A 12,336-nucleotide genomic window follows, 5' to 3' on the forward strand; every position below is an offset into this window, starting at 1 on the left:
ACTTTACTTAATCATTTGCTCCACTGTAGAATATTTAGGCTGTTTCTAATTTTTTGTTATTAGACATAGGGCTGTGATGAACATCTTTTTGTAAAAAGTTTTTATGGAGATTAGACTTATTTCCTTGGGATATATCCACAGGGAGTGAATTAACTTTGTAAAAAAAAAAAAAAAAGAACATATTTAAGGCTCTTGCTACATTTTGCCAAACTGCATCCTGAAAGTAAACCCATTTATTTGGCTCAGTAAAGCTTGCATGTTGGGGTAAGAGGACGTGGCAGTCTCACCCAGGCCGTTGAGGGTTCCCACACTGTCCACCATCCAGCGGCTGATGGTGTGGTTTGCCAGCGAGTCAAACATGCTGCTCAGAGCACTGGCACCGGCCGCAGTGCCGATCAGGTACTCCAGAATCAGGTTCCAGCCGATGAAAAATGCCACAAACTCCCCAACAGTGACGTAGCTGTAGGTGTAGGCTGACCCTGTAGTCTTAGGGACGCGGACGCCAAACTCTGCATAGCAAACGCCTGCATAGGACAAACACACATGGATGGTGAACTTCAGGAGGTAAGCTTACCTCTTGGGGGCAAACAATCTCGAGTAGAAAATATTGGGAATATCTGGGATCTTAGAACAAAATACACAAAGTTTCATGTATACAAATCAATTAATTCAAAGCCAGTCGTAATGTCTTCCAACTTCATGTCTGAAAACCATTTTAACCTGAAGGCCTGAGAGGCAATCAGAACTGAGTCTAATAAACTATTGTAAACTGATCTTCTTTATTTAGAAAATTTCCCATTTGTCATATGTGTCTCTGTCATTGTTCCACAGATGTCAGATATCCTGAGTCAACATGGCCTAACTCATTATGACCCCCTCAATGGCTGGCACCAGCATTAGTTAGATATTTGTAGCATTCTTCGCTTTCATTTTTACATATTGTCAAATGTGCTTCTCATTTGAGAATGATACTTTGAGTGATCCCTGAAAATCCTGTACTACATCTAGGAGGGTTGATAAAAATGCAAATATAAATAAATGACTAGTTATTAACACGGAAACTTAGCACATGCAAAAGATAATTTAATTAACACTTTTAGAGTGCCTACTCTGTGCTTGGCAGGGTGCTAAATGCTGGGAATAAAAAAGAATGAGTGAGACATAGCCCTACCCTCAAGGGGAGACATACCAGAAAACCAGTGCACATGGTGGGCTGTAGAAAAGCTTGATAATGTTCAAGATTTACAAGAACAATGAGGGCAGAGATGAGAGAGAAGAGATGAGAGATGCGAGAAAAATACATTAGCTGGTTTGAGGTATATGCAGGAATTAATTGGGCAAAGAAGGTGGAGAGAGACTATGTGAAGTATTCAGATGGAGGGGAGTGTGCACTAGGGGCTGGCAGGAGACGAGGCTGGAGAGGCCCATGTCCACCAGAAGCACGTATTGAATCGTAATTTCAGTAGATGGAGATCAGGGATTTGCATTTTAGAAAACTCCCCACAGATATTTGAAAAACACTGGTATATCGCCTCATTCTTTGATGAAATTAGAGATCAAATTAGAAAGAGACTAGGAATACACCAAACTCCTGGGAGTTGGGAGAATTTCCTACATTGTGCTAGGAACTCTGGGTGTGGGGCCAGTGGGTGGGGTTCCAAGTTGGAGGACAGACATAGGACAGCGTGGAGGGAACACAGCAGGGATGGGATGTGGAAGGATGTAGGAGGAAACTCAAACTTCACCTTCAGTCCCAATTTTGTTACGGACCTATCGTGAGGTCTTTCATCACCAATCAGGGAACAATAGTTCGCTCTTTTGAGAATAAAGACAGCAGATTTCTTTTCTTTTCTTTTGTTTGAAGGGGTAGAAGTCAGTGCAAAGAAGCAAAAACAGAGATGTCAAGAGGAATGACACAACGAATGATTGAATGTGATGCAATATCCCTTTTTCTTTCCTCTTAGTGACAACAGTTGTCAGGGCGTCCATATGGAAACAGCGCTGGACCAGTTGAGCTCTGCTGTGGTCTCAACTCTTCCTGGAACCTGTTCCACATTTTTGCATTCAGTTTCCTTTTTTGTAAAATAAACGAATTAGCCTGGGATGCTCTCTTAAGAGTCTTCCTACTCTGCCACTCCAGGATTCTACCTGCTGTACTGGATTGTGCAGCAAAATATATTGAGCATAATCTGACTTTTCTTTTACATCCATTACTATGTTGTTCTGTATGCTGGAGTTGCTCTCAAGGCTAGCAAAGCTGTGTGTCCCTACAGTAAATGGTCCGGGCTGCTATTTATTTTGAGTTCCTATGTTAGGCCCCCCTTCCCTCCCCTTTGTAAAAACAGTTTTCCATCTCCTTCCTGGAGGTCAGACTGTAAGTTGCTTCTTCTTGTTTCTCTCAGACCTCTTCCTTTTCTAAATTGCTGCTTCCAACACCCATCTTTAAATTGTTAGAGTGAGTCTAAAATTAAGAGACAGTGGTCTTCGAAGGAAGGCTTGAGGAACTCCTCTGTGAGGAAATTATAGGGTGTCTGAGCGCTGAGTAGGAGGACCTGATGGTGTTTGCTCGCTTGGAGGGCTTTTGTGTTCGCTTACCCTAAAGAGAGCTGTTTGCTCCTTTAGTGCAGTGTGAGGAAGGAATTATGAGGAGGCAGTTAACTGCTCCTCTTTGGTGGAGGAACCACAGATTTATCCAATAATTCTTTTTTTTTTTTTAAAGATTTTATTGGGGAATTGGGGGGATGGGAACAGTGCTGGGGAATTGGGGAAGGGGAACAGACAAGTTGCTGTCGTTTTGTTCTTCAGTCTAGTTGTGGAGGACGTTGCTTCACTGGCCCAAGTTGACACCATCATTGCGCTCTTCCCGGGCGAGGCAGATCAGTCACTGGCTTCTGGACAGTCACTCACAGCGGCTGCTGGCCGCTCATGCTGGCTGCTGGCTACACACAGTAGCCCATGGCAACCCACTGCCACAGGGGCTGCAACCTATGTCGTCGCCGGCGACTCACGGCAGCCCAGCTCCAGGTTGAGCTGTTGTTCAGTATCTTAGCTGTAGAGGGCAGTGTCACTGGCCTTCATATGTGGGATCCGAACCGGGGCCCTCTGGCATCCCAAGCCAGCTCTAATACAATGCGCCACTCGGCCAGCCCTCCAATAATTCTTATATGCTATGAGCTTCTTCTCTTCACCCTTCTTTACCCTCTGATAATATGCAAGGCTTATGGATAGAATTTTTTCCAAGCAATGCTTTGGAAACAGACATCAACTTGCAAATTTAATTTGAAGAGCCAGTATTGTGGTTTGTGCAATCAAATGTTGTCTCCTTAATGTTTGATCTGATAAATCAAATGTAAAAATACCCAGTTCAGGGCCGGCTGAGTGGCTCAGTTTGTTAAGAGCTCACTCAAGAGTTTGAGCTCTGAGCAACAGGGTCCCCGGTTTGATTCACGGCCCGAGCTGAGCTGCTGCTGAGCTGCCAACAGGTGGCAGGATGGCTCAGCTAAAAAAAAAAAATACCCAGTTCACCATCAGAAGCCAACAGCCAATACTTCAGTAGGTCTCGTGCAGGGAGCAGCCCCTTGCTGTCCTAAGCTGGAGGAAAAGGCCTTGAGCTGTGCACAGAACAGGGACAGAGGGAATTCTAGTCATTAATTTCCCAGGGTCCTGATTGGATCTTGATGACTAGAGTTTGGGGAGAACAGTGAGAACATCAATTAGTACTAACGCTGTAAGACAGAGGTTCTCAACCTGTGGGTTGCGACCCCTTTGGGGGTCAAACGACCCTTTCACAGGGGTCGCCTAAGACCATCGGAAAACAAAAAGATATTTACATTATGATTCAAAACAGTAGCAAAATTACAGTTCTAGAGTAGCAACGAAAATAAATTTATGGTTGGGGGTCACCACAACATGAGGAATTGTATCAAGGGGTCGCGGCATTAGGAAGGTTGAGAACCACTGCTGTAAGACAATTTTGTGCTCTAGGAATTGTTCTTTTGGACACATTGTAAGGCATTTTATAATATATATATATATATTTTTAATTAATTAATTAATTAATTATTTTTTTAAAGATTTTATTGGAGAATTGGGGGAGAGGAACAGTGTTGGGGAATCGGGGAAGGGGAACAGACAAGTTGTCCTTTCGTTCTTCATTGTAGTTGTGGAGGACGTTGCTTTACTGGCCCATGTTGGTATTATCATTGTGCTCTTCCCAGGTGAGGCAGTCACTCACTGGCCATTGGATGGCCGCTCACAGCAGCTCACGAAAGCTCACGCCAGTTGCCAGCCAACCCCACTGCAGTCTATGCTGTTCCTGTCGCCTTATGGCAGCCCAGCTCCAGGTTGAGCTGTTGTTCACCATCTTAGCTGTAGAGGGCAGTGTCACTGGCCCTCATGTGGGATTCGAACTGGGGCCTTACTGCTCAGAGCTGAGGTCCCAAGCCAACTCCTAACCAACACGCCACTCAGCCAACTCTATTTTATAATATTTTAAAAATCCTCCTCATTTATTTGTATGTGGGCATCCAGGCTTTTAGTGGCATTAGAGAGTATCCCACCTGGCACTGAAGTTCGGTGGTGAGGAGTGAATGGTTTTAACCCCAAATATCCTGAAAAAAACTGGAAAATGTTGTGAATCATTCAACTATTTTCAAATAGCTGGTGTAGCAGAGAGAAATTCAAGGGTAGCTTTCTAACTTCAATAGGAAATAAAAACCACTAAAGGGAAATCTTGGTTTCTATCCTAGATTATGTAGTAACCAAGTGTCCAAGAGCAATTTACTTACCTCACGTGGGTAAAATGAGGGGGCCAATTACATAAGATTTAGGGTCCTTTCTATCGCTATTATTCTTTGGTTTCATAGCGAGTCAACTCTTAATCATCTGAGTCAATGGGGGAAGCTTTGTAGAAAATACTTCAAACCAGTGGTTCTCACCAGAGTTGGTACTGACTCCTAGGGTTCAAATTCTTGAGGTCTTTGGGGTTGTTTATGGTTCTCATGGTAACTGTGGCCACAAGCTGCATTAAATAGGCAGAGGTCTGGGCTGTTAGAGATTCTGCAATGTGTGGGACTCTTCCAAAGGATTAAGCCTTGTCCTGTGTCTTTTGTATATCTAAAAATCCCAAAGGATATCCATGCAAGTAAAAACCTGTTTATAATTTCTGAACATAAGTCTATCTCCACTTTACATATTAAGATAAAGCATTATTTTTTTCATAGCTTTATATACAGTAAATTTTCCAGGACTGCAACAACTGGGTACATTGAGATACAGTTATTATTTGTTCTGTTTGGAATTTACCAAGAGCTGCATCATTTTGGAAAAATCACATCATCCACAGCAACATAACTCATGGTCTTTGAAGACCAAACAGCACAACTACATGAATGTGCATTTGCAGCAGTTGCAGTTGTCGTGGTTGTACAAGTGATGGCAAACATCTGCTGACATCATTATGTCCCCCAATGTACTTATGCTCTAGCAGTCACATTGAAATAATAGTGTTCTTATTAAATTACTTCTTTTATCTTCTATACTCAGGGTATATTAATTTAAAAATAATCATAAGTGTGTAGGAAGGTAATATTATCTTAAGTTTGTATTTCACAATAGTAAAGGAGCATTGCAAAGTATTTTATTACCTAAAGTTGACTTGGTGTACTACGGAGAGAATCACTGTTCTAAATGAGGGATAAATGTATAAATAATCTTTACTCAATTTAGTAATGTGTTAAAAAAATTCTTGCCCCTTTCTAATCGTATTCACCTGTGCTATTGTCAAAATGATTTTGCATTCCTTGGCTACCCATCAAGTGATTGCAGTATAAGAGGCATATTGATTCAAAAAGTATACCCGTGTAGCTGGAGAAAATCAACATAGGGTACAATGCTGAGGTCCAGATAGTTATCAGTGAGTGACTGCATGCTGCAGACCACATGATGGAAGTTTTCCCATTAGAGTATTTCAGAGATAGCAAGTCTAGGTCCTTGAGAAATATGGAGGATTAATTTAGCAGGCTGGGGAGAATAGGAGTAATTTCTCATAGTCTGCAAATCTGATATCCTTTTCAATTACCCACTCTTTAAGTATATTGTAAATGTACCTCTGTTTTCATTTTGTCATATCCCTAGTGCTTTGTTTTATTTCTATATACTGAACTATTGTATTTTTAGTTAAATTGACAGCCTAAAAAGCAAGAAAACTTAAGACTCCCACATTGAAAAGAGGGTTGGGACAGGAGATTCCATATTTGAAATATTCTTCATCAATTCTCTCTTGTATACCCCAAATGATGTGTAATTTGGGGTTCAGAAAAATGTAGTCCCTTTCAATGTGAATTCTTTCCAACTCAGAGAGTCTGTGGCTCAGTCATATGTAGGCATAATTGGCCAGCCTTTGGTTAAATACTCCCCGCGAGCCCACATGCAATGCTGACCTTTCCAACTGTCCCTAAGACAGTGCCACACAATAGTAAAGATACTCACTACCTGTTCCTCCTTCTCTAATTTCATACCGTCACTCACAGCCTGCCCTGGTTCTCTATTACTCTCTTAGAACCAGGAGGCCAATATTCTCCAACCTAAGAGGGTGTGAAGGAAAGGAGAAAGACCAAGCTGAGATAGAGAAAAGGCAGAAAAGGGTTTCTTCACTCAAAAATGTATTTTCTCCCACATTCCACCAAAAAAAGCCATTAGATAAATAAGTACTTTTTGGAAGTATGCTTTCACCTGGAAAGATTAGATCTAGTGGTTATTCAGGTTATTCACACTCAAATGCTAATTACTCAGAGAAAGAGAGGTTCCCCATTAACATGGAGTTTAATTTATGACTAATTCCTTAACCTACTTATCAACTAATTTACCAATTTCCTGAATAACTTCTGACTTTCCCATTTCCTTCCTCTATGTGACACACACTTGTTAAGTGCCTACTAAATTGATCACTTTAGTGAATACCAGAGGCACACATGGTAAATAAGGTATGTCTCCTGACTGTGAAGCATCTATGTTTCAATCAGGAAAGAGTTTAATAAACAGATGATACCTCAGTGGCCAGTTTTAATACTGTAGAGTGTTTATGAGGTGCTCTTGAAGCTCTGTGGGTGAGTGTGGTTCTTAGGGAGCATGGGTCTTTGGTTGCTGGGGGAGTGTTAAAGAAGGGGGAGGCTTTTGAGCTGCATCTTAAGGGCGAGCTGGGCTTTGCCAGGCAGAAAAACATGGGAAAAGGTGGTTTCAGCAGATGAAAAGGCATCACTGGAGTGACACATGGAAGCCGACTTTAGGGTTTGAGGACAATGAGTCTGCCGAGGTGGACTGTTATCAAATGATTGAGAGGGCGGTACCTTTTTAATTGATTGAGGGAATCTAGCTGAAAAGGACTGGACAGTTCATCTACCTCTATAGTTTTAAAGCTTTGTTTTGGTCATAAAACCCTCTTTGCACACAAAGTCTTATTTGAGAGCCTAATACATAACTAAGTAAAAGCAGGGTGGCTCTGTTTGAAGAGGGTGGGAGACCTGAGGCTAGCCTTCCCACGATCTCCCTCATCTCACAATTCCCTAAAACCTCTGACCCTCCTCTGTGGACCCACAGGTTTGTACTGAGCGTGGCATGGAGTTGGGGTGTCAACTGTTCATTGGGTTTGTTCTCTTACCTCATAGGTGATGCAACTGAGCCCCAGACCTGAAGCTGCATATTCAGCTAATGACAGGGCTGAGCTAGAATGGAGGTCTCCTCATATCCAGTTCTAGGAGCTTTAAATTCATTCATTTATAAGGTACCATCTCTATGAGTCTATGTTAGCTTTTAGGGACTAAAAGATGAACAGGAAGGATACCAACCCTTTTTTGGTGGGTCTTATAGTCTAATGGAGAAGACAGACCAGAAAACCAACAATTACAACAAAACAAGAAAGGAGATATTGGTTGCAGGGGCTGGGAGTGAAAATGCATGAGCTGTTCTAAGGAACTGTAAAACTGAGTTTTGAAGTAAGGTTTTTGAACAGCCAGAGGACCGTTCAAAGGCAAAGAGGGTATCAGGAGATGTGAGAAGGAGTGAAGGGAGATGTCTGAGGAAACAATTGGCCAGCTCTGCAGTTTCCTTCAGGCCTCTGGGATCAGTGACATCTTGCCTGTTGCTCAGAGTGTTACTCTCAGAGGGCCTTGCTTTGTGTGATGGGCAAAAGTTGCAGACATCAGGCCTGATACATACTGTATCTATAATGAGGACTTCATGCTGGGGAGATAGGAAGGCTGGTGTGGGCTGATCTGGCAAGTGGATGAGGTCACTGCTTCCTCATCCATGAAGAGGGTTCCTCCTGAGTGTCAATTACCTGTCATTTCCCAGACACACGATGGGATCACTGTTGGACTACACCAGTGCAACTTGCCACTTAGGCCCAAACATGTCTTTAAGGAAGTCCTCACCAAAGATAACATTTTGCCGAGATGGTTATTACCCATTTCCTCCCCATTTTCTTAGTTTTTCTTAAAACATATTTGTTCCATTTGTAAATTCACAGCAGGACTAAGACATGTCATATCTGTTGTTATGGCTGCTGGTACTGCTAAAATGTAGATTGGGAATGGGGCATAAGGAGAAATCACAGGACCTCAGAAAGAAGGAGGGCTTGAATTCTCTCAGAAATGTCTCTGTTCTTTGTGACACTGAATTCCAGATGGTGGGTGATGAAGTGTCCCCATCATTGCTGTCCCTTATGAGAAGCAGATTGCTGGATTCTGAGACTCAGCTCCTCAGCTCTGGCATGTGCTGCAGGACCCTGTGATCTGCACCCATGTCCTCTTCCCAATGCTTTTGATTAGCCAAGAAAATTGTGGGTTTCTTTTTCAGGGAGTAATCCGTCAGGTTCTTTCTCCGTCCCACCTCACGGCTACTGTCTCTTCTCCCTGAGCAACCTCGGCCACTCATCTGTCAGTGAATCCCAGGCAATTTTTACAAATGTGTCTGGAAGAAAAGCAATTTGTTTGGGAACGCCTAGGTTTCTTGGCGTCTAAGAAGAGACTTATAATTTTTCTGCCAAAGCAGGCCCCAGGTGGATACTAACAGCCTATGTTTCGGGGGATGGACAGCATCTTTAATCAGGCTGTGTGTGACACTATTAGTTACTAAACCTGACAGGGCTCCAATTAAAGTTGGGTAGGGAGCTGAGAGCTTGAAAGTTCCCCAAACCACAGCACTAATATATCAACACATAAACAGGAAGGATAGAAGCTGCTCAGGAAGTCAGAGAAGTGACCCCTTGCAACAGGTCAAGGTTTAATAATTTGCTGATTAAATGTGACCACACTATCTATTTACTCTCTTCTCTAGATGTCCCTCTATGAAAATATTTTAGAGGTTTTTGGAGGCCTGATGTCTGTTTTTGTAGCAGTTTCCATAACATGACCAATTCAAGTATTATTTTGTCTGGTCATGCTATTGTTAATTGTTTTACTTTATCGCTTTATCAAATGATGATGAAGATGGCAATAATTATAATGCTCATGTGATCGCTTCCAATGGAAGAATCTACAGGGTTAGCTGTTCCCCGAGGCCATCTTCTGACCCAGCTTGGTCTCTCTTCATGGCTGAGGTGGCAGAGGAGCTAGAACTGCCTTTTTCTCTGCTCTTAACATTTTTATGTAGGTGACCTCAGGTTACCATCACAGGCAACCTCAGAGAAGAAAAGACTTTACATTAGGGAAAGGCAAAGGCACGTGTTTCAGAATCTACCTGTGCCAGGTCCATTGCATGTGGTTCCTCACCTGACACTCAGGTGAGCTGTGAGGGAATGCTGGGGCCTCTATCAGCAACCCCACTTTGCTTTAGGAGAGGCAGTGACAGGAGCCACACTGCCTCTGAAGAGAGACCCAGAGAATGGTTATGACAGTTAAAGAGAATGTACACGATCATGTTGCCCAGTGCCTGGCAAACAGCACATGCTTAATAAGTGGCAACTAACATTATTACCAACTGTGGTCTTGAGCAAGTCATCTAATACATTGAGCCCTAGTTTCCCCATATGGAAAATTGTAATGGTGACATCTACTGTGCAGGTTGCTATAGGTCGTCAGGGATACATGTACGGTTCCTGGCATATAGTGGGCCCTCCTCCAGTGGGAGCTGTGGCTGTTATTACACATGAGGAAAAGGAATCTCAGAGAGCTTTACTTAGCATTACTCTGGAATGTTTATAAGGCGCCTTTGCTTCGGAGTTGGGATTAAAGGGGTTGGAAGCAAGTATTATGGGCTGATGGTTTTACAGACGTAGCATTGGTAAGGATATCAGAAATTATCTAGAACCTGGACCAAACCCTATATGTGCTCAATCCACTTCCAAAACAGAATGGAAAAGTTTCTTCCTAGGTTTTAAGTCTTTAATCTAGAAACATCTGTTCTATTCCACAAATCCGTTCTATTCCACAAATCCAGTTAGAAATTGTGAGATGAAGAGACATTGCCCATTTTCTAGCTCAACCTTTCTTTATGAGACCTCCAGCCCCGTGTCCAGATGACTCTGATAATTGGGGTAAAAAGGCTCTGTGCAGGAAGGAAAGGACAGTGGGAGTTGAAATGACAACCGGCAATTCTCTTTCACCCACATATTTTGCAGCTCATCACTCTCCAGGAGTAGGTAGTGTCCCATTTCTAAAGCAGATGAAAGTGGCACCAATAGAGATGACAGACCTAAGAAGCTTCTGTGAGGGGACCAGGACACCACTCCCTTGCCCTGAGAGTTTCATGGACAGAGTTAAAGCGCCAAGAGAACACCCCCGAGCCCTCGTGTGGTCTCCTCAGTCCATTCGAGGAGCAGGTGGGGCTGAGATTCCACTGGGATGGGCTGCATTTTTAGCAGATGCCCAGGGAGGTGAGACACAGTGAATCTTTTGTGGGCTGAGACCTGCTCTCTGAGGACCTTCCCAGAGACATCAGAAACCCCTTCATACGAGGGATGCCATCTTGACTTTTTTCCACACTGGACCAACATACGGGGAGGTTTGAGCAGGGCAGAAACCCAGGATTTAGGAAATTGTTGGAGCTAATCTTTGACATGGGGATTTGGTTACAGCGCTTCTAGTTCTCTCCCCTCCTCTGATACAAACACCTACCACTTTCACCTTCTTTTTTCTCTCTTCCCCTTTCCTACTCCCTGGTCCTCAAAACTTTAGAAGAATTTAGCCTTCTACAGGGCCTAAGTATAAAATTTGTATTTTAAGGAGTAAGTGTTGCCACTTATGAGGATGAAAAGATGGTGTGTATTGCTTGGTGCTTGGTACTGTGCACGGTGTCTGTACATACTTGACAAGGAATCTCACGAGTTACCGTTCTTCCTAAGATTCTTACCTAGATGGTCCTGATAGATTGTTTCCAAGTGGACTGCCCCTACTGAATACAATGGCAATAGTGGGATACTAGCTGACTTTTCTGCAATTCGACATTAGTAAAGAGAACAGTGACTCCCTTGGATATGTTGGTGGCTTCTTGAAAGAGGAATTTCCCCAAGGCAAACATCAGTGCTCTTGGCTGATTTATAGTATCAAGTGCTTTCATAATGAAAACATTCTTAGTGATGTTTGCAAACGAGTAGTAGGCATTTATATTTATGTTTCATATGTAAGAAAAATTCATTAAACTGGTATTTTCTTAAAAAGCCTAAGAAATGATAAGCTGGAGTAATTATAAATAAAGTTTCCAGGTACATAAATATAGCCAAGTGCTATTATCTTTTATTTTTATTTTCTTAAAAGATTTTATTGGGGGAATTGGGGAAAGGGAACAGTGTTGGGGAATTGGGGAAGGGGAACAGCCAAGTTGTTGTCCTTCAATCTTAGTTGTGGAGGACACAGCTAGCTCAGCTCCAAGTCCAGTCACCATCTGGCCACCCGTCGGCAGCTCATGGCCACTCAGCTCAAGGTGCCGTGTTCGATCTTAGTTGTGGGTGGGCGTAGCCCACCATTCCATGCTGGAGTCAAAATGGCAAACTTGTTGTTAGGAGGACCTGCTCTCACCAGCTGAGCCATCCTGCCTTCTGTTGGCAGCTCAGCTGCAGCTCAGCTCGGGCACAGCTCACTGGCCCATGTGGGAATTGAACCAGCAACTCTGTTGCTCAGAGCTTGCGCTCTTAACCAACTGAGCCACTTGGTCAGCTGCCAAGGGCTATTATTAAATTTATTCCAAAATAGTTTCTGAAGAGTTGATAGGATCTAAAGATATGTTTGTGTGTATATGTATATGAAAATATATATGTAAATGTACACATATATGTATATATGTTTTCAACTACATTGCAAGGGTTTTTTTGGGGGTCAAATCCATGAAAATGGCCAGTGGTGA

General features: G+C 42.8%; 1 protein-coding gene across 1 annotated transcript in view; it reads right to left on the reverse strand.

Annotated features, from left to right (window-relative positions):
* SLC7A14 (solute carrier family 7 member 14) overlaps positions 1–12,336 on the reverse strand; it is a 111,914-nt gene that overhangs the window by 32,862 nt on the left and 66,716 nt on the right. The window contains exon 3 of the mRNA XM_019643983.1: positions 288–524. Within this exon, the coding sequence (XP_019499528.1) occupies positions 288–524 (237 nt within the window). The remainder of the gene's footprint in view (positions 1–287; positions 525–12,336) is intronic.

Source organism: Hipposideros armiger, unplaced genomic scaffold (genome assembly GCF_001890085.2).
Source record: "Hipposideros armiger isolate ML-2016 unplaced genomic scaffold, ASM189008v1 scaffold_83, whole genome shotgun sequence".
Classification (NCBI taxonomy): domain Eukaryota; kingdom Metazoa; phylum Chordata; class Mammalia; order Chiroptera; family Hipposideridae; genus Hipposideros; species Hipposideros armiger.